Source organism: Gastrolobium bilobum, unplaced genomic scaffold (genome assembly GCF_033153095.1).
Source record: "Gastrolobium bilobum isolate Gb01-03AN ecotype WA unplaced genomic scaffold, APGP_CSIRO_Gbil_v1 utg4377, whole genome shotgun sequence".
NCBI lineage: Eukaryota > Viridiplantae > Streptophyta > Magnoliopsida > Fabales > Fabaceae > Gastrolobium > Gastrolobium bilobum.
This window is the reverse complement of record NW_026895684.1, coordinates 178,881-200,233: the sequence shown is the minus strand read 5'-3', so window position 1 is coordinate 200,233 and position 21,353 is coordinate 178,881. Positions and strand designations below refer to the sequence as shown.

The 21,353-nt window shown below is 35.3% G+C and overlaps 3 protein-coding genes across 3 annotated transcripts; all 3 read left to right on the top strand.

The window, feature by feature from the left end:
• Window positions 1–717: 717 nt before the first annotated feature.
• On the top strand, window positions 718–4,268 carry LOC133291250 (probable serine/threonine-protein kinase WNK6). The gene is made up of 8 exons (XM_061489474.1): window positions 718–934; window positions 1,237–1,367; window positions 1,491–1,528; window positions 1,774–2,001; window positions 2,098–2,318; window positions 2,515–2,672; window positions 2,755–3,187; window positions 3,278–4,268. Exons 2-8 carry the CDS (start codon window positions 1,266–1,268, stop codon window positions 4,042–4,044), a joined length of 1,947 nt encoding a protein of 648 aa, XP_061345458.1. The 5' UTR covers window positions 718–934; window positions 1,237–1,265; the 3' UTR covers window positions 4,045–4,268.
• Window positions 4,269–6,127: 1,859 nt separating this feature from the next.
• Window positions 6,128–16,138, top strand: LOC133291162 (protein TONSOKU). Its single transcript, XM_061489369.1, has 18 exons — window positions 6,128–6,391; window positions 6,479–7,276; window positions 8,844–9,020; window positions 9,718–9,809; window positions 10,377–10,475; window positions 10,670–11,133; window positions 11,221–11,244; window positions 11,325–11,560; window positions 11,691–11,838; window positions 12,910–13,026; window positions 13,853–13,953; window positions 14,085–14,208; window positions 14,509–14,621; window positions 15,079–15,190; window positions 15,376–15,480; window positions 15,559–15,625; window positions 15,732–15,852; window positions 15,956–16,138. Exons 1-18 carry the CDS (start codon window positions 6,128–6,130, stop codon window positions 16,136–16,138), a joined length of 3,345 nt encoding a protein of 1,114 aa, XP_061345353.1.
• Window positions 16,139–16,470: 332 nt separating this feature from the next.
• On the top strand, window positions 16,471–17,087 carry LOC133289831 (protein TONSOKU-like). The gene is made up of 2 exons (XM_061487837.1): window positions 16,471–16,489; window positions 16,573–17,087. Exons 1-2 carry the CDS (start codon window positions 16,471–16,473, stop codon window positions 17,085–17,087), a joined length of 534 nt encoding a protein of 177 aa, XP_061343821.1.
• The last annotated feature ends 4,266 nt before the right edge of the window (window positions 17,088–21,353 follow it).

The window sequence follows — 21,353 nt, the reverse complement described above, 5'->3', positions numbered from 1 at the left end:
TGGTAGTTAGAATATCCTCACTCTATATCTATATACGAGCTTATCGTTTTTCAAGCTGCTTGAGATAACTTTATATCTGGCTACTAAATCTTAAGTCTACATGACAAAAAGATTCCAAGCCACCATATTTCAAAAATATTAAATACATAATATATTGGATCGATTTTCTTCCACCAAACCGAAAATCAAACGAATCTAATTAAAATATTCGGTTTTTGATTTTTCAGTTTTCGGTTAATTCGGTTATCGATTTTTCGATTCGGTCACCGCAGTTTGAATCAATTTAGATCGATTAATGAGCGCTTATGATATATGGGATAAGATCCTTTGGCACCAATGTCAAATTTTAAAATGTCAAAAGATTCTATCTTTCTCTATATATTTTATTTTATTTTTTATTTTTTTCCCCTAAAATTTCCGTCTTACATTTGCAAAGAGGGGGGTCAATCCGTCATTTGGGCCACCTATTTCTAAGTTCAGATAAGCCCATATAACCGTGTTCTCTTAGCCCACCCAAAAAATGAAAAAAAAAAAAAAAACCCAGAAAACTAGGAGGGAGAGAATAGCGTAGGGCACATGACGGCGATGGCGATGACGAGGACAGAAACAAAATGCCTGAAAAGAGACATTTATAGGGAGGAGAAACAAGATGGATAAGTATAAATAGAGAGTTGTTGTTTCAAATCATGTTCAGTTTTCGTTCGCTTTTCTGTTTTTAGAGAGAGAGATAGAGAAAGAAAGAGAGAGAGAGAGAGAGAGAGAAAGGAGAAGGGCTTGGTTTTGGAAGATGAGGTGAAGGTGCCTACGTGATTCATCCGATACCTCTCTTGCTCTCCCAATTCCTAATTCCAATTAGGGTTCCATTTTCTCTCTCTTTTTTCCCCATTTTCAATTTCCTTCTCACAAATTAAGCTCTCAAGGGCATATTCTTCAGGTAAAGAGAGAGATAAAAATTAAAAAAGTCAGATTTTGTGAGCTGGGTTCCTTTTTTTCCTTTTGCATTTTTATGTATTTTCGTGACTGGAACTTCATGCATTGTTAAAATTAACATTATACGTTGTTTTTGTTTGCTTTTGAGTTTTGAATCTGGATTTCTTCTATTTATTAATTAGCTAAGTTCAATGGTGTATGCTTCATTTCTTCAAATTTTGATGCCTTTCATGGTTTGACGATTGCTGGTTAATATTTTTGATTCCAATGGCGGTTTCAAAGTGCATGTTATTGCTTGATTTGTAGGGTAGGATTACAGTTATAGAACGGTATAGATGAGTTTGGCGGGTACAGAAAGCTCAGAAGAGGGTGCAGGGCATATGGAGCCTCCCGATCCTGATGTTCTTGAAATTGATCCTACTGGTCGCTACAGCAAGGTAATGTAATTGTCTAATTTATATTGGTTCATTCTTTTTCTTCCTTTTTTTTTATCTTTGGGACAAAAAAAAAAAAAACCTATCAATGCACCAAGCTAATTCTACTTTTTGCACACATTACAGTATAAAGAAGTGGTCGGCAAAGGAGCCTTCAAAACTGTGTATCCATTGTTTTTGCTTTCTTAACATCTATGTTTTTTTTATTTTATTATTATTTTGGATTCTGTAGCTGCACTACATTTGTTAAGATAATTCGTTTACTTTATTATTGAATGTTTTTGCTATGCAGAAAGTAAAACATTTTGACAATTGAGAACATAATGCAGTGCAGATAAATAAATTTTTTTATCATGGAGTTAACCTTGTTTTAAGGTGTATATGTTTTCCCTAACTTGTGATCAATCAGTTACAAGGCTTTTGATGAAGTCAATGGAATTGAAGTTGCATGGGGCCAGGTTCAGATTGATGAGGTGTTACAGTCACCAGGTGACTTAGAGAGGCTTTACTCAGAAGTGCATCTCTTGAAATCTCTGAGGCACGATAACATTGTAAGATTCTACAATTCCTGGATTGATGAGAAGCGCAAGACTGTTAATGTGATTACAGAGTTGTTTACCTCGGGTAGCCTCAAACAGTATGTTCACTATCCCTTTTTTATGTATTATGAATCTCTTTCTGCCTTTTATTGTGAGATCAACCTTTTTGTTAGTGGATGTGTTGCGTGATTTAGGTATCGGAAAAAGCACAAGAAGGTTGACATGAAGGCTGTTAAAGGATGGGCAAGACAGATTTTAATTGGTTTAAGCTATCTCCACAGTCACACACCACCGGTTATACATAGGGACCTGAAATGTGATAATATATTTATCAATGGTCACCAAGGAGAAGTTAAAATTGGAGATCTGGGACTGGCAACTTTCTTGGAGCGTACTAATGCCAAGAGTGTACTTGGTATATTATTCTATTTCCCCGCACTATCTTTTTCTGCTAATCCATGTTGATCTTTTATATAGTTAAAACATTAACCATAATTTTATTCATTTTTCCATCTCATAGCTATAGGAATACTAGTAGATTCCTTGCTTTTTTATCCCAATGCTGTTTAATTTATATACTAGTTTTATTTACACACATGAAATCCTGGTAGGAACCCCGGAGTTTATGGCACCTGAGCTGTATGATGAAAATTACAATGAATTAGCAGACATATATTCGTTTGGTATGTGCATGCTTGAGTTGGTGACTTCTGAGTATCCTTACAGTGAATGCAGAAACTCGGCACAGATATACAAGAAAGTTTCATCCGTGAGTGTTGCATTATTAATAATTTTCTTTTTCTATAGGCTGTTACTGGGATTATTGGGTCATACAATATTTGACTTTGCAGGGTATAAAACCTGTTGCTCTTTCTAAAGTGATAGATCCGGAAGTAAAATCATTTATTGAGAAATGTCTTGTCCCAGCATCTCAAAGATTATCAGCAAAGGAACTTCTGTCGGACCCCTTTCTCCAAGTGAATGGTTTGACAAAGAATCGCCCTTTTCCGTTGCCTGATATTGTTCTTCCCAAATTGGGAGCCTTTGAAAGCCGATGCATGATGTCAGAAGGTCCTGCTAGTGCACGTAATGGAGCCATTATGGATCTTGGGGAAACCGGTGAGCTACCTGTGATCACTGTATTTGATAGTTCTGCTGAGGGTGCATCGTCTTCTCCATGTGTTGAGATAAGAAGGTTGAAGAGAGGTGATATGTTCTTTCTAAAAGGAGAAGAAAATGATGAGAATTCTGTATCATTAGTTCTACGGATAGCTGATCAGAGTGGTCAGTATAACTTATAGCTCATTTCTACTCTTTAATAGCTGTGTTTTGAATTTATTGGTGGCATTTATATACTTTGGCATTTATATGCAGGACGAGCAAGAAATATCCATTTCATATTCTACCTTGACAGTGATACTGCTGTCTCAGTTTCAAGTGAAATGGTTGAGCAGCTGGAACTTGCTGATCACAATGTTAAATTCATAGCTGAGTTGATAGATTTGTTATTGACAAATTTAGTTCCTGATTGGAAACCTTGTGTAGTAATTGATCATTTGGTTTCTCCAAATGGTAAATTGACTCAAGCGAGCCAACAGAGAGACTTGGAGTTGGCAAAATACAAAGGAAACTCAAAACATTCTACCGAAATTGTGGCTGAAGATGTACGTCCCTCAACGTCATATCGAAGATCAGCTACAAAAGAAAACCATGATAATATTGATTTTGATGAGGTTTTATCACATGAATGGATTGGTCTTTCAAAAGCAACAAAGGCAGATGATTTGTGTTCTGAGATATCATATGCTTCTGCAACAACATCTGACTTCAATGATAAGTTTTCATTCATCTCTGCTGAATCAGGATTTGATAGAGGTAGTCAATCCTCATTTGCATCTGAAATTGAGGCATCGCCTGATTACAGGAGTAAGTCTTCAGACCTGGGAAGCAACGGCATCATGAGCTTCTCTAGTTATCCCAGTGGTGTTTCCTCCTTGTCTGAAGCTGACGATGAGTTGAGAATAGAATTAGAAATGATTGAACAGAAGTATCAAGAGGCCATCAAAGAATTATCCAAAAAAAGAAACCAGGCCATCATGGAGATTAGAAGGAGAATGTCAGACAAGATTATCATAGAATAATTTCACCAGTCTTTTTCTTTTTTTGGTACAGATTTTACTAGTCTTTTTTTTGTGGGGGGGCTATAAGAGATTTTACTAGAATTTTTATTAGTTACCTTTTTTGTCCCCTTCTTTCTTCATCATACCCGTGAATTGACAAGTGTAAATAGCACGGTGTGGATGAAAACGTTCCCTTCTTATGTCAACGATATTTTCTTTTTAAAGATCTATTGAAGTTATCCTTGACCCCAATTCATTTATCGTTTATGACTCTAGCGTGAACATAAACCTATTTTCCCTTACGAAATTCCATTCAGTTTTGACACGATTAGTTTTATCTTTAAATTGTTAATGCGGGCTATCTCAATGGTTCTAAATAATGCCTTGCATTATCAAAGTGTATGGGTTTGAATCTTCTTTGGTCCGTAATCTTCCTTGTGGTTATTCCTATTTTTGGAGATCTGTGATGTCTAGAACTTAGGGGGGAGATAGCTTCAGTATGTTTTTTTTTTTTTTTTTTTAGTGAATACTTTGTGAAAAAAATGTTTGTCATTTTTTTTTATATATAAAATTTGTCATTTTAAATGACACATAATTATGTTATTTTTAAAGAAATTATGTTGTTTTAGTGTGTCTTATCATTTTGTTTATAAAATTAGGAAGAAAAATAAATAAAGAAAGAGAATGTAAAAATACATCAAAATAACATAATTTTATTAAAAATGATATAACTTTACATGATAAACACTTTTTCCATACACGCAATTCTTTAAATTATTTTATCTGTCAACCAAGATTTTAGGCGTGCTGTTGGAGTTTTGGCAATGACATTAAATTATTTTATCTTTATAATAAATTACTCAATTGAAAAAATCTTTAAATTTGTTTTTAGTCATATCGAAATTATAAAAAAAAGTTCTCGAGTTGGAGTCAATTTGATCTCCTTCCATACTTCACAAGCAGCAGCTAATTCAGACGCACCTCTGGTGTGCCAATTGTCGTGCCCACGGTAAACGTTGGGTAGCCAAGTGCGGAGCGGATAACTGCTGAAAGCATCTAAGTAGTAAGCCCACCCATAGTGCTTTCTGGGTGATCTCAAACTTTGCGATTGTTATTACGCCCCCCTAAAAAAAATAAATCTCAGGAGTTTTTACATACAAAGGATTTACTTGTTAGTAATAAAATCTAATCCCTGTTTTTCTTTAGATCTACTTGTTTCACTCCGATAATATCATAAATAGAATCAATGCATAGGAAATGAATGCATTTTCATACTATATGAGTTAAGTGAAATAGCTAAAAGTTTTGAAATATAGGGATAATGGTATAGGGAGAATCGTGATGGATCTAATTAAATTTGGGTGATTTTTAATTTATTTTATTTCTAATTAGTATTATTTCAATTTCATCCTATTAGTTTACAGATTAAGTGTATTAAAGTAAATGTAAAAAAAAGTATTCACCTTTAAATTTCATACATGGAATTTAATTTAGAACCAAATCAAATTTTTTTTTAATGATAAGCTATAAGCCGTGGGAGTTATTTTTTAAATTAAATCAAATCCATTTCATCTTTAATCATTCCAAATTGGAATAGTTTTTCAACAAATTTTTCTTCAAAAAAAGTCTGGATATACACTTATCTAGTCATTATTTTGTTTGGTATGAAGTACTTGTGGAATTGTGTAATGTTGATATTTTGATTGAATTTTTCTTCAACAATACCTTTTTCTTTATTGTTCTCATCAGTTTCCTTTTTTTTTTTTTTCTTCTTCTCATATGAAGATAAATATATATAAAGAATTGCATAAGTTTTTTATTTACTGAATAATTTGTTAGAAAAAATTATTTCAAGAATGTGAATATAGTTCTATATATACAAAAAAATAAAATTACAATTAATTACTGAAACTAATTTTAAAAATAGAAAAAGAAAGAGAAAACAAAAAAAGTGTTTTATTTTTTGGCGGGACAGAGGAAATTCATTTAAAACCTGGAAGAGAAGGCGCGGGAGTGAAATTAGCCTTCGCAAATCGAACCCCACAAAAAGAAGAGAAGAGAGTTTCAGAGAATCCACAACGACACCGTTCATCTTCGTTTGGAGATGGACTCGGAACTGAAGGCGGCGAAAGCGGCTTACCGGAACGCCAAGGCGGAGGGAAACCACCGGGAGGAGGCACGGTGGGCGAACGTCATCGGCGACATACTGAAGAACAGAGGAGAGTACGTGGAGGCCCTCAAGTGGCTTCGAATCGATTACGATGTTTCGCTGAAGCATTTACCTGAGAAGCACTTGCTCCCAACTTGCCAATCTCTCGGCGAGATCTATCTCCGTCTCGAGCAGTTCTCCGATGCCCTAATTTACCAGGTCACTTCTTCTTCCTGCCAAATCCCTAACTGATTCTGTTTTTTTTTTTTTTTTGCTCTAACACTTTTAGAATTTTCTCGGTTGCAGAAAAAACACTTAGATCTTGCGAGGGATGCTAACGATCTCGTTGAGCAGCAAAGGGCGAGCACGCAACTAGGTCGCACTTACCACGAATTGTTCTCGAGATCAGATCACGACCATCACTCCATTCGCAATGCGAAGAAGTATTTCAAGTGTGCTATGGAGCTTGCTGTGACTTTCAAGGAAAACCCGCCCAACAACAAGTCTTCCTTTCTCAAGGAATACATAGATGCACACAACAATATAGGCATGCTGGAAATGGAGCTTGATAACTTGCACGAGGCGCAGAAGATCCTAACTAGAGGGTTGGAGATTTGTGATGAAGAGGAAATCAGTGAATTTGACGATGGTCGCAGCAGGCTCCATCATAACCTTGGGAATGTGTATATGGAACTAAGGATTTGGAATGAAGCTAGAAGAAATATTAAAAGGGACATTCAGATATGTAACAGAATTGGGCATCGTCAAGGGGAAGCCAAGGGGTATATTAATCTTGGTGAAGTGCATTACAGGACTCAGAAGTACGAGGAAGCGCGATCTTATTATGAGAAGGCGCTTGCTTTGGCAAAGTCCTTAGAGGACGAGGATGCTTTGGTCAGGCAAATTGATCAGAATATTGGAACTGTTAGAGAAGCTGTCAAAGTAATGGATGAAATAAAGAAAGGAGAGCAGAACCTGAAAAAGCTCAAAAGAGATACAGCTACCACGAGAGGGACACCACATGAGCGCAAATGTTTGCTGCAGCTAAATGCGTCTCTTGATAGCCTCGTTGAGAAAGCAAGCACGATCTCTGCGTGGGAGAAGGTATCAATTATATCCTTGTGTTTGTTAACTAAATGCCATTTTTTACCTGAAAATGTTTTAGTGTACGAGTGTTGATGATGTAGTTCATAATTTTTTTTAATGTTTGAAGCTAGAAGGAAAATATAGGAAAACTATACAGAGCTGAATGCTGGCCAGCATATAAGTAATGTGAGCATAAATTGGGAGTCGTAGAATTGAGGATATTAAGGTGGATGTATAGCCATACTAGGATGGATAAGATAAGAAATGAAAATATTTGACAGAAGGTAGGAGTAGTACATGATACTGAAAAAGATGAGAGAAATTGGATGGTTTGGGCTTATTATAATAAGAAGCCTAGATCCTCCCGTAACAATGAAAGTTTGTTACAAGAGCATGACACAGAGAGGAAGAGTTCAGTTGAAACTTATTTAGGGAAAAATAGTAAAATAAGATTTAATGGAATGGAAAATAAATTGGCATATGATGCGTCTTACGACAGAGTGGAGGAAAGCTATTAGTATTGTGTGGTAGAGTTGTTTTTTTCCTATGCTCCATATGACACTTTTTATTCCTATTTCCCTATATATATATATATATTTATTTATCTTCCTCTAATTTTGCTTTTTATTTGAGTTCTTGGATGGCCGACCCAATTAATGTCTGATAATGTTGTTATGTTCGCTTCACCAACCAGGTTTCATTGCAACCAGAGAAGAGTGTTTTCTGTAATTTGTTGAATTGTATTTATCATGTTTAGGAGAAAAATGTTTAACAAGCAAGGCTACATTCCATCATATCAATTTCTACATTTGACCTTTTAGAACTCCCTTTTGGCATACATAAAAGGAAGTCTTTTTGGTTTGGTCTACTAATATTGCTTTAATGAACTGATGTACACCTGCTCATGTTAGTTATGGATTAAACAGGAATTTCTTAATGTTTTTTTGAGCACGCTTCTTTTCCGTCTTAGCAACTTCTTCAATTGGAAAGCTTATGCATGAATTTACTATTAAGAAAAAGGAGCAAGTTTATTCGGTAATTGTTAGGGTCACAAACGTAATGGAACTGAAAGATAGAGATATAGAGGTAAAAGTGTTGTTTGTCATCAAGAACTGCTAACGAACAGGGAGAGATTTCCCCCCAAGGTTTTCCCTTTACAACTGAGCTGTTATTAGTTCCGAATTGAATAAATGAATCCCCCCAATTAGTGTTTCCCGATTTAACTGTCGAAGTGACAGTATACCGACCTAACTAATTAACTTACTAGCTATCCCATCAATTAACTCCTTTTATTCCGATGTGTGTACACCTTCCAAGTCCCAACCTCACTTGGTTGGGTCCTAACAGTGATGTATTTTGTGATTGTTGCAGCACTAGAAATAGGATATCGTATTTGCTTAAAGCATGAATCATTGTGCATGTGTTGCTCTCAGACTTGAAGATATGATGTTTTCCTCCACATTTGATAATTTGATGACCTATTGGCTATTAGTATTATTTGCTGAATGCAGTGTCCTTTTGAAACTATGGTATGTTTAGTAATTCCTAAAGTGTGACCTTTCTTCCTAAACAATGTTTTGTTTAGCATTGTGAATTTGCAAAGGAGAAGAAGAAAATAGCAAGTGAACTTTGTGACAGGCAAAGGCTGGGTGATTCATACATGGATGTTGGAGAATCATACCAGAAGCTCAGAAAATTCAACAAAGCAATCAAATGGTACAAAAAGAGTTGGGAAATGTACAAAATAATTGGTAACTTAGAGGTAAAGTTTCCGTTATTCTATGATATAAAGTTAACACTTTTGTTCTCATTTTCTTCCTGACTTTAATTAATATAACACTTTGGTTATTCTATGATTATTTGAAACGATTGATAATATGAGTATATTGCAACAGTTGGTTGCTATATTCAAAAGAGGAGCCATGTACATGTCACGATAGATTCTTACATATTCTAAGAGTAATACAGTAATCCAACTAAATAATAAGATGTGATCTGTGCAGTCAGATTTATTTTATGCTGCTTTATAATGAAAGCTAAGCTATTAAGTGTATTATTCTCATTGTACATAAGAATTTATTCCATCTGAGTCAGACATGTATCAAACACATATCATACACGACACTTCAATTTTTTTTTGTACATGTCAGTGTCCATGCTTCTTAGGTATCTTGGTATACAAAGATAAATATAGGGGAAATAATTTATATATATTTATAGGGAAAAGTGTTTGTCCTTTTAATGACACAACTTGTGTCATTTCACTCTCACAAAGAGGTGAGATCCATACTTTTATATTTTTTTGTCCACTCTCTCTCCTCCTTTATCTATCTCTTTCTCTCACTTAAAATGACACAACTTTACATCCTTTAAAATGATACACACTTTTCCCATATTTATATTGCCACTTTGTCCTGATGATAATGCTGCTTCCTATGCTTTGCTGGTAATAATTATAGGGCCAAGCACTGGTGAAAATTAATATTGGTAATGTTTTGGATTCTACTCACAATTGGAAAGAAGCATTGGATGCATTTCAAGAGAGTTACAGGTAATGATATCCATATATTAAAATTTAGTGGTTGATTTTATTTCTTGAAACTAGAGAAATAAAGTTTATGGAACAATAAATAAATTTGTAATTATCATGGACTCCAAGTGGCTGAATTTATGTTGAACACATTAGTCACAATAGTTTCCTCATATGCTTTTGATGCAACTTGTTTGCATACGACGTGAACTATTGTTAGTGTGCTTTAGATTGTTGGAGCACTGCAGTTGTTTTGTGATGTCTGAAAGAAAATCACCAGAATAATATTCTTCTCATTATGCAGTTTCCATTCCTTGCTTTTTTAACCCAGCCATACTGGTTTCTTTACAAATTCCCGTAAGTTATTGCTATGAGAAAATATAAACTTCACATTTTAGAGATGCAGTAAACAACACAACATCATGCCATGAGCTGCTTCTAACAGTTGCAGCTGCAGCAAACACTAGAGTGAAACTTGAACACTTACGAAATATGAGACTCGTCCTTGATTAGAGCTGCTTAAAAAGATACATCCTTGTTGGCTTCCTTTTGATGTTCTTACTATGAGCTACGTTAATTTGATTGCAGAATTGCTGTTGAAGCGGACCTTCCTGATGTACAGCTTTCTGCCTTGGAAAACATGCATTATAGCAACATGATAAGATTTGATGATGAGGATGAGACCAGGTAACTGATTCATGAAAGCCTGTATCCTTATATGTACATTTTTTTGCAGTTTCATTGAGTTACGCATGGACTATTTTAATATTCTAACCTTCAGAGGCCAAAATCTGATAATCTTCAAAATTGAGTCCATTTTATTGTTTCCGTTATCATGGATACCTGTACTATTACTGCTGATCAATTGTGATCCTTTTTAGGAGGTTGAAACTTCTAATTGATAAGCTGAAGAAGTCAAAAGAAAAAGAGCTCGAAGCTAGAAGTATGCCTGAGGATTGTTGTTCTGAGACTGATACTGAACCAGATGATTGTCCTTCAAATAGTGGGTCTGATAATTTCTGCTCTCCAAAGACAATTTCTAGATCAAAAACTCTGACTACTGAAGTAGAATTGAAAGATGACATGCCTCTTATGTCACTCTATCAGTCCATAAAAGGATCATCCAGGAAGATAACAGACCACGCAGAGAGTCTTACCAACTCTACCAAGCAAGCTGAGCAGTCACCCAAAAGTCTGTCAAATCTAACCAGCAACCATCAGACGGTTGTTGGTCGTAAACGTGTCCGTATAATTCTCTCTGACGATGATGACAATGATGAGATCGAGTTTTCAAGCAAAAAAGATCACGATTGCTTGTTAGAGGACTTTCCCACTGATGATGCAAGTACGTTTTCATTTTTACTTGCTTTGCTATGACCCTAAGATTACCTTATACCCAAGTAAGCACTAACTGATACTTGCCTGATTGCAGTTAAGAGTAAAGCCAGTCCTTCTCGTAAAATTCAGGTAAAGAAATGTCTATTTGTTTCGTGTGTGTGTGAGGAGTATCAGCATGTGGATGCTTAGCCTTTATAGGATGGCAGGTTGTCTCAGAGTATGGATCCAAATGTGCAATTAATGTTGAAGAAAGTAGTAGTTCTTTCAAATGCCGGAGTCCATATACAGCCACTAAGACTGGCAGACATTCCAGATCTTTGAGCAATGATATAGTTGCTGAACCTGATTTTCCTAGTGGTTCTAAATGTGACACAGATGTCTCCGGCAAACAAAATGGTGTTGCCGATCCCATGTTGCATCATTCCCAAAATGACGTGAGTTCCACTGTTTTGGCTTGAACATGAATTTATTTGAGATTCATGCTTTTGCCAAATTGTTATGTTCATTGTTATTGCTAATTGATATTTTTCTAACCTCTGCCTCCTTTATATTGTCTTGTTGCAGCAATATATTACATGCCGGATTGGGAATGATATAATTCACGTAGACGCAACCTTGTGTAGTGCTGGTGATCAGTTGAATATTGAGTCTTTGAAGGCTGTAGTTGCATGCTTATACTATCTACAACTTCCCACAGAAAAGGGATCAGAGGGTAGGCAGTCCCTATTTTCAGTCTTACCTGTCATAGTTAATAATATTAGCATAGAAGGTCACCAGCCAGCTTGAAAATTAATTTGTTATAAATTGTATGGGAAGAAAAAAGAAAAAGGTGTATTTGGGTATCCTGGCTTTGCACCTAAAGGTTGACAAATGCTCCTCGTCCTTATTATCAAACAAGTGAATGATGCCCCTCTGGCAAAAAGGATCCCGATTATGGAAAAAATTAATCAAGGCCGAGATCTATGGTTAATTTCTTGTTTGGTTACCATTTGGTACTTTTTAGACGTGTTTGGAATAACCATTATTTCTGACTTTGGTTAATTCTTCATGAATTGAAAATATTTTTGAGAAGATTCCCTAAGTAATAGTTCTCGGTTTCTTCTATTGGTGTTTATCAAATTTTTCACTTAGTTACAAGAAAGGTGAAAGTTTATCATGAATGCTTCTCCCTGGATTTGGGATGAATTAGTTTTGGTGAGGCTGTTGGTTGGTCTGCCTCAGATATTGACTTAGAGTGGAAACGTTTTCACCAAGTGACACGTCATAATTAAGCTTGCCTATGTATTGACCCTAGTCTACTTATCTCTGCATGATTTTAAAGCTTCCTATGGATCACAATTGTGGTCTGGCAATGAAGCATGGATAGAGGCACCAAAAGTGAGACACTGCATGAGACATACTTTGTCACACAGTAAGATCCAATATATTAATGTTTGAAAATAAATGTTGCCTAAATATGACTTTGTTTTGTCCACACTGTTTACAACAAATTCTTGTCCTGCATAGGAGTTGTATCGATGTGGATAACACTACTCATTCTGATACCAACACTGGGCACAGGAAGCATACATATTGCATAAATGTTGGTGTCCGACATGTGAAACAATATCAAACTATCAAGTACCCGATTCCATGCTTCAGTATTAGACAATTAAGTTGCAGTTTTACCAACTCCCATACTATCTTCTAATACATTTACTTATAAATCTTTTTTTTTTATTGCAGTTTTCCTCAGGTCATTTTTTTCTCTCTCCTAACTGTACTTGAATAAATTTATCAGTAGGTTTGCTGCCCATTATTCAGCATATAAAATGTGCTGGAAGAGATCTAGAATCCCTAGAAACTGTTGAAAATCTTAAGGAATATCTGCAAAATGATGCGGTTGAGGCTTCCATTGATGGTATGCGATACTGATGCTTTTTGTTCAGTCAGTGATATAGCACAATGCAATTATTATATGCCATGTTCTTGATTTTTTTTGTTTAAATATTATCTGGCTTCTTATCAGGAACTTTATATCTAAGACTTCAACTATATGACACATATTGATGCACATAAATATTTGATTTCTAGACTAGCTGATATGCGGTTTACTTGTTATCTATTGATTAAATTTATCTGACTCATTGTCATTTGATATTCATTGATCTTGCAATTTATGTAATGTTACTGTCCTGGATTTAGTAATCTTATAATCACAATAAAAACGGTTCAATGATAAAAACACTGCTGTATAAATTGTTTGTTGATTAATAAGGTGAAAGAAAAAGAGGTGTTCCCTCTCCAAGGATCATAATCCTTATTCTGAGAAGTTGGTTCTCAGATCCTTACTTACCAACTGCCCCCTATTTGAGGATAAGTCCTCTTATTATAACCCCTAACTGCTAGTAACTGACAATTCAGAAATTGTTCTATTGCAACTTCCTTAACTACCAATAACTGACATAGATTGTATCTATGACACTAAATTGAATACCAACAGTCGAAGTCCTAATTTTATTTGAATTTGAATCTTCTAGTATACAATTTTAAAGGTTTAGGCCCCTTAATTCCCATGTCTGTTTCATGTAAGCTTAGGAAGTTGACAGAAGAAGAGGTACATGTATGAATCATTTGGCAAATTAGGCAGTCATAGGCTTATGCTGTATTGGAGCTATATTAACATCACTTTTTAGCTTTCCATTATCTATCTCCATGTGAGACATACGATTTTTCATCCTTTACAGGATGGATTCACAAGCGCCTAATAAAAATGTACATAGACTGCTGCAGGGAGTTTTCTGATGTACCAAATATCAAAGTACTGAAGAAACTCTACAATTTAGAGGTAAGAAGGATCTTACCTTGTCGTTTCTTTCATTTCCACTTCACAGTGACATATATGCCTTCTCATTTTCAGATGTTGGATTGAATTTGGATTTTTTCTTACAACTGAATGTGGTTTATTGTTGTCAAAAGGTTTCAGATGATGAAATCAGTGTGTCTGATTGTGACCTGCAAGATTTGTCTATAACACCATTGATAAATGCGCTGCATTCCCAAAAAGCATTTTCAATGCTCGACCTCTCTCACAATTTGTTAGGTACTTTTTTCTGATTTGTGCTCATTTTGCTTTAGATTCTGCTGTATTGTTCTTGTCTGCAAATTGTCTAGTAAAGTAACCATTCTTTGCGCATGCTTCTTCAAGAGGATCCATTCTTCTGGTTCAAGTTTCATCTGTATTACATCCACTAAAAGTCTAGTAATAAGTCCTTTGTTGGTGACTAAATGAATAGTAAGAATACTAAAACCATAAAACGAATTAAAATAGAAAATTAATTTTTACTAGTGAGATCTATTGAATAGTTTTTTGCTTTTTGCTGAATTGATGATAATATATTAGGAAATGGGACAATGGAGAAACTTCGAAAGGTGTTCACAGAGTCAAGCCAATCTTATGGTGACTTAACTTTGGATTTGCATTGCAATCGATTTGGCCCAACAGCTTTGTTTCAGGTATAGTACCACTTGCTACCCTTTTGACCTTTGCCTGTTTGACTTCCCCTTTTTCTATTTTTGTAACATTGGTTCTCGTTGAATGAGATTTTAGGTATGAGAGTCTAAAATGATGGTTGAACTTTATATTCTATTATAGAAAGATATTTTTAAAAATTGAATTGATAGAGAAATGTAATGGAGGCATACAGTTGATATTAGTAGTGAGATATTTTGTAAAAGAAATTGAATTATCAGGTCTTAAATCACTGAAGTATCAGCTAATTTCACCTGCCTAGCCCCCATGAAAGTTCATTGCAATAGTCTTCAAATCACAATCTATTTTACAAGGATATTCAATCAGTACAATTTTTGATTAATCAATGATAAAAGAATACCTGTCTCATTTTTCATGACTAGAATGCCATTTGACCCATCCCCAATTTGCTAATATATTAACTTTACTTATTCCTATCAGATTTGCGAATGCTCAGTGCTTTTTGCTCGGCTAGAAATGCTTAACATTTCTGGAAACCGTCTTACGGATGCATGTGGATCTTATCTTTCAACAATCTTAAAAAACTGCACAGGTAAGCTGCATGACCTGAAGCTCTGTCAATTTGAATATGGTTTCTGTTATCTCACATTGAGCTATGAAAATGTCTATATATCAAATATAAGCTAAGATACCCTTATGGTCTCTCAAATGTGCTTCTATGTGTGTGCCTGCTGCAGATATCTCCTTACTTCTATTTACTTGTATTCTGTGGTGCAGCACTATGTAGCTTGAATGTAGAGAACTGTTGTATCACATCCAGAACCATTCAAAAAATTGCCGATGCATTGGACTCTGCATCTGTACTTGCACATCTTTGTATAGGTATAATGAATCTATCATTCTTTTCGTACCCCTGACACATATAATCTTATAGCGTAATGGGCAGTCTACCTTTGACAGGACACAACAGCCCTGTATCTGGAAATGCTTTAGTTAATCTTCTGTCCAAGCTTTCTACTTTGAAAAGGTAGAATCAATTACACCGAAGTCACCATCCATTTCTCTGTGCCATCTTTAGATAAATTGTATTTTTTAGGGCATACAGAAATTTAAATCAAATTTGTCCATTGTAGGTTTTCTGAGTTGAATCTGAGTGGTCTAAAACTAGGCAAACCAGTCGTCGATGCCCTTTGCCAGCTTGCTGGGACCTTGACTGTATCAGGACTAATACTTGGAAGCACGGGTATTGGAACCGTGAGTAAAACCTATTTCCTATCATTTGTTCAATTTATTTTACCATTATTGGTTGTTCTAGCATGCTTACATCTTCTGACTGGATAGAGGCTTTATTCTGCAGGAAGGGGCGATAAAATTATCAGAATCATTGCTCAAGGGGACTGAAGAGCTTGTGAAACTTGACCTATCATATTGTGGGCTGACATCTAACTATGTTTCAAACATCAATGTTGATTTTTTTTGTTCCATCCTTGAGCTGAACCTGGAAGGAAATCCTATTATGCCTGAGGTTGGTTGCTTGTAACTACGGATTTCTATTGCTAATATTCTTGTAATTCATGTTTCCTTGACTGGTTTCATTTGCATGTTATTATATATTCAGCATAGAATCTGGCTTCTGTTACCATTTCTTTACCCTCAACATTAGTTTTCAGTTTCTATAGATTTAGGTATAGCTGTGCTCGATTTAGTGATAATTTTGTGAATTTAACCAGCTTTGTTATGCATGGTTTGTTGCAATGCCTCTAATGAATACAGGGCATCGATACTCTATTTTCGCTTCTCATAAACCCTCAGTGCTGTCTCAAAGTTTTGGTCCTTAGGAAGTGTCAACTTGGGCTTGTTGGAATTCTTCACATGATTGAGGCACTGGCAGGTAGGCATTAAGTCATATGTGGTTGTTGGTTCATAATATTAAAACTATTACTATTGTATGGTTATGTTGTTTTCTGTTATCAGAGAACAGCTGCCTGGAGGAGCTTAACCTTGCTGATAATTCTGTTCCAAACGAACTTCCTGCTCTACAATATGACTTATCAGTAAAAGGCTGCTCACAAAACCAGGAGCAGAAACTTGATACTGTGAAAGTGGATGATAATCAAGAGGTCCTTTGCTCTCTGAACACTTCCGACCATCAGCTGGAAGTTGCTGATAGTGAAGATATTCCAGTTAGAGTAGAAGCTGCTGCTTCTGGAATTGACGACAGCTGTGCCAGTTCATGTCAAAGAAATTCTTCATCTCCCGAGTGCCATTTCACTCAACAGTTTTCAATTGCTATTGGTAAGGCAAAGAACTTGCAATTATTGGACCTCAGCAATAACAATTTTTCTGCACAAGCTGCAGAAACATTCTATGGTTCATGGACAATCTTACGACCCCTTTCAAGTCACAAGCACATTACTGAGCAGATTATTCACTTCTCAACGAAGGAAAATAAGTGCTGCAGAGTGAAACCTTGCTGCAAGAAAGTTTAATTTGTTGCTCTCACGTTAATATCCTGACCAAAGAATAAGAGGCAATTCTCCAGTCAATGATTGAAGGCATTTCTCTGAATAAGACGACGTTGTTGCTTTATTTATAAATGTGTTCGTCATCGACAGCTGTATTTTCTGCATGTCAATTGTTAGGAAGTACAGGTTCTCGAGCTTCATTTATCATTTAAAACACGTATATAAATCTTTCATCTTGATTTCATGTATATAATAATAGGAAATGCAGATTGACCAGCCTGACGAGTTTGTTGGTAACTTGTGATCATTCAAAGCTATGATTTGCCGTATGTGGAGAATACCTGTATTTATGGATAGAGATGCTGTACAGTTTACCCGAGGCTTGTTTTGGATGTATTTCTAAGGTATTTTTGGTATTTATAAATCACATTGGAGGAATTTAATTTTAGTTGATTCAAAAGTCTTTTCTTGTTATTTAACAATAGTTATATATTAAATTAGGTTATACTCTTATGAAAATGACTTAATTTTTAATTTCACTCTACTTTAAGAAAAGATCTCATTCTTAACCTAACTTTTCTTTTTTTTTTCAAAAAAAATGAATTTAAATTCTTTTGAATAAATTATGCATATATTTTTTAATTATAAATATTTTTTCTTTTTACTATATATTCTTAAAATTTTATCTTAATTGAAAACGCATATATATCTCTATCATAATTTTAAATATTTTTTATTTTAGTTCATATTTTTTAAAATTTACCTAAATATACAGAATATTTACTAGTAACATAACAAAAATTATCCTACAAAAAAAATTAAGTAAAGATAGCAAATGTATGTTTGAAATTTTTTTATTTTTTTTTAAATGGTTACGTTTGACAGAATTATTGTTTAGTATTACGTTTTATTATTTTTTTACTAGTATAATAACAAAAATAAGTTAATTTAAAAGTACGAATGAAGCGCTATGACTTATGATATTTTGTAGAACCTAGAGAGGCAAATAGAATTTATAGACTATTTTAATTCGGAGCTAATTTAAATATTTATAATTTGTAATAACATAAATGTAATAAACAAATATGATTTTTTTTAAAATGACAAATTATTTTATTAAAATATTTGAGTACTATAATCTCATGCCCATATTTTTTATGTCAATTTTATAATGTGAAAAGTGATTATTTTACAAATAATTAGAAAAAGTAGTGTGTAAAGTTCAGACACAAATTAAATTCATTAAAAAATATAGTGATTGATTTAGTGCTAACTAAAAATGAAATTTTCATTTTTGCATAAATCTTACTGGAATCAAACTTTTGCCTTCAAAACGAGGACATTATATTAATGCTTAAAGTGATATGTGGTTATAACATAACAAATGAAATATGGGTGTGGACAGTTTACCAAAAAAAAAATATGGGTGTGGACCACTCTTGTTGGGAAAAGGTGGTGAGCCCACTTCAATCGTGGGATGCAAGATGCACCTAAGTTGAGTGGCCCAGTTTTTATGTGTGACTCTAGCCTCTACACATCCCTCTTTAGAAAATGTTCAAATCATATACCTACCTGCTTACAAAATCTAAATGCAGGTTGGACAATCCATTATGAAACGGGTGGTAGGTCAGGTTAACACTTTATTTAATGTTGTTTGGATTTAGGGAGGAATAGCACAACTATTCACTCATTTGCGCTGATGTTTTATTTATATTTTTAATAACATATTGTTATTTAATCGAATGAATGTTTTTAAATATTTATCAAAATACATGTTTTTTGGTGAGAGATGTAAAATATATAGACAAACTAATTGGCTAAGCCCAAACCTAATATAATTAAACCTAATACAAAAAGTCTAATGAAATAAGGAAACCCTAATTACAATATAATTGTAAGACTCCCCCTCAAGCTGGAGCGTATAGATCATATGCACCAAGCTTGTTACATATAAACTCTATTCGAGGCCCCCTCAAAGATTTTGTAAATACATCTGCTAATTGCTCATTAGAGGGTACAAAACTAGTTTTAATTTCACCAGCAAGAACCTTTTCTCGAACAAAGTGACAATCTATTTCTATATGCTTAGTTCTTTCATGAAACACTGGATTTGATGAAATGTGTAGTGCTGCTTGATTATCACAAATGAGAGTCGCATGTCCAGTGTCTCCAAACTTAAGCTCTTTGAGAAGCTGTTTAAGCCAGATGAGCTCGCAAGTAGTAGTCGCCATAGAGCGGTATTCTGCTTCAGCACTTGATCTGGCAATGATGACATAAATGTTGTTTCAATCGAGTGATCCCATGCCGATCACTGCCTGTGATGACAATATCATCCACATATACCACCAGATAAATAGATCCAGAAGCAGAATGACGATAAAAGAGAGAATGATCAGCTGCACTCCGAGTCATGCCAAATTGTTTAACAACACTGCTAAATTTACCAAACCAAGCTCTTGGAGATTGTTTGAGGCCATAAAGAGACTTACGAAGACGACAAATAAGACCTGACTCCCCCTGAGCAACAAATCCAGGAGGTTGCTCCATATAAATTTCTTCCTCAAGATCACTATGAAGAAAAGCATTCTTGATATCCAGTTGATAGAGAGGCCAATGACTAATAGCAGCCATGGCAATAAAAAGGCAAACAGTAGACATTTTCGCCACAGGAGAAAAAGTATCAATAAAATCCAAGCCAAAGACCTGAGTGAAACCCTTCGCCATCAAGCGAGCTTTAAGACGATCCACTTGACCATCAGTTCCAACCTTAACAGCATAAATCCATCTGCAACCAACCACAGATTTTCCAGAAGGAAGAGGCACCAGGTCTCATGTGCCATTATGATGAAGAGCACTCATTTCATCAATCATAGCTTGTCTCCATCCCGAATGTGAAAGTGCATCACCTGTGGTCTTAGGAACAGATACAGAGGACAAAGAGGAAAGACAAGCAAAATATGATGAAGAAAGACGATGATAACTAATATTCACTGTATACCTGGCCGGAGGGCGAGTATCACGAGTACCCTTACGAAGAGCAATGTGAAGGTCACTATCCGAAGGTGGGACCGAAGCCGTGGGAGGAGATGCAGTTGAATGTGAGTCCACAGATACATCTGACGAACTATGCTCGATCTCATCAGCAGAAGAGGTGATAGAAGGAGAGTCAGAAACATGGACAGGTAAAGAAGGAAGGTAAAGAAGGTCACCTGGGAAGGACGACTGTACAGAATCAGTATCCACATGAGTAGTAAAGGTTCCAAAAAAGGGAACTGATTCAAAAAAGGAGACATCCGCCGAGATAAAGTATCGACGTAAAGTGGGAGAGTAGCAACAGTAACACTTCTGAGACCGAGGATAACCCAGAAAAACACATTTATGAGACTTGGGAGCTAATTTATCCAAACCTGGACAAGATGATGAACAAAACACGTAGAACCAAATGCATGTGGAGTTAAAGGATATAAAGCTTGATGAGGAAATAAAATAGAGTGAGGTACCTTATGATTGAGACTAGATGATGGCATGCGATTAATGAGATAACATGCAGTAAGTATAGCATCACCTCAGAATGTGTATGGAACATTACCATCAATTAACAAGGCACGAGTGGTTTCAACCAGATGGCGATTCTTGCGCTCGGCTACACCATTTTGTTGAGGTGTATGAGGGCAAGATGTTTGATGAAGAATGCCATGAAATGAAAAGAATTGTTGAAATTGATGAGATAAGTACTCACATGCATTATCACTACGAAAAGTACGAATACGAATGCCAAATTGAGTTTTTATTTCATTATAAAATAACTGAAAAATAGAAAACAACTCAGACCGCTTTTTCATTAAAAATAACCAAGTACATCTGGAATAATCATCAATAAAAGTAACAAAGTACTTAAAACCCAAAGTAGAAGAATGACGACTTGGTCCTCAAACATCAGAGTGGACCACAGAAAAATGAGAAACAGCTTGACGACTAAGACGACTCGGAAACGTACTACGAGTATGTTTCCCAAACTGACAATACTCACAATTTAAAGTAGAAAGAGACGATAAATGGAGAACCATCTTCTGAGCTTTGCAAGACTAGGATGACCCAGACGAGCATGGATAGTAAGAGGAGAATCCACAGTGGAGCAGGCTAAAGAAGAGGGAACTAGTTGATAGAGGCCCTGAGACTCACATCCTTTGGTAATCTCCTTCCCCGAACTCCGATCCTGAAAGATGATAGAGATTTTAGTAAAAGAAACAACACAGTCAATGAATTTGGTCAACCGACTAACTATGAATT